Below are 5,090 nucleotides of genomic sequence, written 5' to 3'. Positions count from 1 at the left end.
CTTGTTCTTTTTTGCAATAAGAATAATACGTGCTTCATAAAACGATGCCGGGAGTCTGCCCTGTTTGACTGAGTCAGCCAGCACTGTACTTAGCTGTGGTGCGAGCAATGAAGAGAATGTCTTAAAGAATTCCGCGGGGAACCCGTCAGGTCCCGGAGATTTCCCTGACTGCAATGCGGAAATGGCAGCTTCTAGCTCTTCTTTCGTTATGGGTTCATCCAATCTCATTTTACTGGCAGGAGAAAGGGTGGGGAAGCATCATGTTTTAACACTGTCAGTCCTCATATTAAAACTCAGTCATTTTGAGAGTGAAACAAAATCCTGGCTGTCAGGCAACTGAATCAAGTCATAAATAAATGATGGGAGGCACAGAAGCTGTGCTTCAACAGGGGAATGGGACTATACAACCTATGAGAAGTCTGTATTTTGATGATTGAATAGTAGTTGATTTGTAGCCATGCAAGCACATGGCTTTATGGAACTATTGGATGTACTGTCACGATATTTCGATGTCATAATATTATAATATTTTCTATTGCAATTCAGTACAAAAAATTCTGCCATAACTTCTGAGTAAAATGGCTCAACAAATATCAGGTGGATTGGCATGTGGTCATGTAGAGACATTCATGTCCCCCTCAGGATGAATTATATCAACTTTGAGGATTCCCTGACTTTCATGTAGAGGTTCCTTTACATCAAGGAGACAGTTTTCTAACTGACCAACAGCCTCATCTGTACTTTGTGTTTAGTACATGTTGCATGCTGAACTAAGATGGTGAACATGGTAAACATAGCCTCACATGAACAGCATGTTTGCATGGTTGATGTATGTTATTGTTGGCATTTAGCTCACAGAGCTGCTAGCATGGCTGTAAATTGTTCTTGCTGTATGTGTGTCACTATATCTTGTAGGCTTAATGTGGAAAAAATAGCTTGGCTCTTGACAAAATACAGTTTTTGGCTTTAAGATCATATTTTTTCTCTCCTCTTACCACTAGTGTCTGTTTTCACATGTTAATTCTTTCCATCTCATTGAATTAGACATACATACATACATATAATAATATACCATGTAGTTGCAGGAAACTTCAGAAATCTATGCAAATAATGCCTATGGGAAGATTTTTAAGTCTGTACTGTACCCACATATATAATGTATTTGTTCTCACCAAAGCAACAGCAGCTTGTACTTTTAAGGGGCTCAGGTTCTACCATTTGCCTGCATGTGAATGTGACTGGCAGAATTAGGTCAGGGACAAAAGGCTGCTGCTCTTATTGAAACGGAGAGATGTCAAAATAATGAAATGAACAAAGCCAATGTAATGATAATCTGCAAGGGGCTAGGGTTTTTGAACAATATGTCAGAAGTGCTTCTTTATCATTCGCTGTACACACACAAACACATGCATATGTGTTACCTCATTTATACTTGTACCCATTTATAGTTTCCCTCAAAGAAAACAAGTCAGGTAAATCAATTATAGGCATGGATGTCGTGTGTTTTGACGTAATCAAAATAGTTTCCGGCTCAATCTGGGCTTCCCTATAAAAGTGGTGTCAGGCTTAGTGGTGGAAGGGGAAGGCAAGAAAAGCAAAGCATCTCAAACAGAGGGAAAAGGCCAGATCTGAAGCTTCATTTTCTGTAAGTTCTTCTTTTTTGTTTTTTCGTATTTTACTAGGCTTCAAGCAGAGAAAGTACACTTGGAAAACTGACGTTTCATGTGATAATAGAGGAAACACAAACGCAACTGCTAAATGTGTGTCATGTTGTTTTTGTGTAAGTGCATGTAATTTGCTTGTATTTTAATGAGCTCAGTTCTACCTTTAAGGGTAACTGGATCCACAGTTTTTTCACTTGATTAACAACTTATTGAACAAGAAGCCCAATATGTACCTTTGTGGTGTTTACATGTTTATTTCAGTCCAGTAAACATTACAGGTTTTATTGGATCAGGGATCGACTTGGCATGTCACAGAACCTGAGTGTGTTTTAATCTCTGGCTGTGTACTCCAGGGTCAGATCTGCCAGGCCAAGCTGGAGAAATGGTCCAGTCAGATGTACCAGGAGCCTGAGCCTGCACCGGTAGAGGCCCACATGTTTGACCTGGACTGCCTTCTCTCTGACATCTCTGACACGCTGTTCACAATGACACAAAAACCATGTCCCTGGGCCAGTGATCGACACAACAGTGAGTAATTCACAGTCTGTTACTTTCAGCTGTGACTTCTCTGAAATCCACTTCAAATATGGCATAAAATGACTGAAAAAGAGTAAGAGTAAAGATGAACAACTGCTGGCCTGTGGGTGACATGACAAGATTAAACTGTCTTCATTTTGACTGTGTATTTTTATCATTTGAAATGCACCATTTGGTGATTAAAAAAAAGCTTACTTCTCTACTCAGTTTTTGCATCGTTTCTGCCATGAACAGGAGCCTAGAGGTTAGACTTGAAGATAGATTATCTGTGAATGGTATATTGTATATAATGTAATATAGTGGGGTGTGAAAATCCAGTCTCCAGAAGTCAGTCATTATTCATGTTTGAAAGCTCTTGAAAACCAATTTTCTCTGTCAGCTTCTCACTGTGAATAATGGAGTCTCACATGAGACTCCAGCTATATTTTGTTTTATTCTCATGAGAGATTTTTGTCTTTTGTTGTTTTCTGTTCTTTCCACTGGTGTGAAGTGGGCTCAGTTAGAAAAACATGATGACATTTACTTCCATACACCAATAAGGATTTTGCAATATTTCAATCTGAGGACAGCTGTGGCATTGTCAGTCATATCTGTCAATCAGATTTGAGCAAAGCAAGCAGATTGACTGAAAGTTTGCTTGTTGCTTATTTAGTTATGACAGTTCAGAGGAATTACCATTTTTGAGGAATCCACTAAATTTGCAGAGAGTTTGATGAGAGGATACCACTCTCATAACTTAGAATTATGTTTTGATTTGTCAAGGTGTAAGGGAAGCACATAAAAAAACAGATGTTATACAGTAGGTCTAACCCAGGGAGAAGCAGGAAATTAGCAAATTTCCAAAGCTGTTGAACTATTCCTTTAATATTATGAAAAATGTATACATTTATGGTTTTGTACCACTGCTCCAGTTTTGTCACTTGGTTCAGTCACATGTCAGCAAGTCAGCCAGCAGAACCCATCCTATAAATAATGAAATTCACAATGATGGAAGACGACTTTTCTATGAAACCACACACAAGACAGACACATAAACAGACACACACACACATTTCCTTCTTTCTCATGTCCAATATTGTGTTCTCTTACTCTTACTCAGTATACACTAGCAACGCTGATGTAATCCAGCCAGGCCTGACTCCACTGCAGCCCAACTTGGATGATTTCATGGATAATTCAGGTACTATCCATCTGTGTGTTGCTTTCCTGTCAGGTCTTCACATACAGTACTGTCACAGAATGGCAGCAAAAATAATATTTCTCCCTGATTTGGTTTCTTAATCTATCAAATTTCGACTGCTCATTGTCCTGCATAATATTATTATTCAGCCACAGTATGAGAGATGTGTGCTTGAAAAATATATTTAAAAATATATTTTTTATAGCTGATAGAATGGTCAGACTGACAGTTTAGTGGTTTAATTTCTGGCAAGCCATACAGGGTCTGATTGGCTTTTTCCCAACAATTAAATTACTTCATGCTATATATTTTATTTGATTGATTGATTGATTGGTAGCTGTTGCATCATAAAAATCTGCTCGAGTGGCACTTGGTTTCCGTGCTGTGTTCGCAGTATATTTTTTGGTCCTCGGTAGTTAAAGCAGTGGCAGAAGTAGGGCTGAGGCCAGAGAATGGGGAAGTGGAAGAGGGTGTTTTAAATCTTGCAATATTTTTGTCCTTTTTGACCAATTTTAATAGCTTTGAGTTTACCTTTATATACCACATGAAATTCTGTTCAACATGCCAGTGTTTGTATCATTTTCTTTAGCACAACTTCATTTATTTGACCTGACAATTACTTGTACACTTTGACATGTAACATGTTTATCGACTCATGGCTCTGACACCTCCTATAAGGCAGGGGTAATAAAGGGATGGACTGGGGGATGTTGGAACTTCCTTCTTCATAAACAAGCTCTGGATCACATCTGTTTAATATCCCAAAGAAGATAATTACTTTAGAAGATTTTGAAAGTTAAGTTTGTAAATTGTTTATTACACTAAATCCAGATACACGGCCCTGCAGCTAATTAGAACCATTAATTAAAACACCTATCATCAATATATTTCTAATAACAATACATCATGTGGTTATGTGTAATGTTAAAATTGTCACTTGTAGTGAAAAACTCAGTACAAAAATTAACTGTAGTAAATTCTCACCGTACGTACACATGCAGTGGCCCGGGGCCCTCTGCTCCAAACAAAATTTCACTGTACATGTTACAATAAAATAAAGCTGCTGCTTCTTCTTAAATCGATGCTAATATTGCTTCTGATCTGCTGGATGTGTAAATAGATGTCTCTTAGCTAATTCATCAGCTTAAAAGGTGATGTCAATACTGATTACAACTTTTTTCTGCTGCCAAGAAAGTGCCATATGTGGCATATATACATACATATATTTAAAAAAAAAAATTCACACTCGCCCCACTTCGGGGCAGTTGTATTCCTTCCTTCACAGCACAGTATCTTAGCTGTTCCTAGCATTGCACTCTTCTGGCCAGGGGTCACAGCCACCAATGTTCCTATTACCATGGGGACCACTTGTGCCTTCACCTTCCACATTTTTTCTAGCTCCTCTTTCAGCACTTGGTTTTCTCGAGCTTCTCGTGTTCCTTCTTCCTGATGTTGCTATCGCTTGGGATTGGTACATCTATCATGCTATTTTATTTTTTACATGCTTGAAATCACTATGGCCTTCTTCCTCTGTTTGTCCACCATTACTATGTCCATTTGTTTGGCCATTACCAGTTTGTCAGTTTGTATCTGGAAGTCCCACAGGGTCTTAGCTTGGTCATTCTCAACCACCTTTGGAGGTGTATCCCATTTTGACTTTGGGACTTCCAGCCTGTACTTGGCACAGATGTTTCTGTACACTAAACCAG

The 5,090-nt window shown here is 38.6% G+C and overlaps 1 protein-coding gene across 1 annotated transcript in view; it reads left to right on the top strand.

Moving 5' to 3' along the window:
• mlxipl (MLX interacting protein like) overlaps positions 1 to 5,090 on the top strand; it is a 46,428-nt gene that overhangs the window by 7,450 nt on the left and 33,888 nt on the right. The window contains exons 6-7 of the mRNA XM_020612411.1: positions 2,018 to 2,192; positions 3,301 to 3,381. Coding sequence (XP_020468067.1) covers positions 2,018 to 2,192; positions 3,301 to 3,381 — 256 coding nt within the window. The remainder of the gene's footprint in view (positions 1 to 2,017; positions 2,193 to 3,300; positions 3,382 to 5,090) is intronic.

This window comes from Monopterus albus, unplaced genomic scaffold (assembly GCF_001952655.1).
Source record: "Monopterus albus unplaced genomic scaffold, M_albus_1.0 scaffold124.1, whole genome shotgun sequence".
NCBI lineage: Eukaryota > Metazoa > Chordata > Actinopteri > Synbranchiformes > Synbranchidae > Monopterus > Monopterus albus.
The sequence above is the reverse complement of the archived record's forward strand: the minus strand, read 5'-3'. Positions and strand labels throughout refer to the sequence as shown.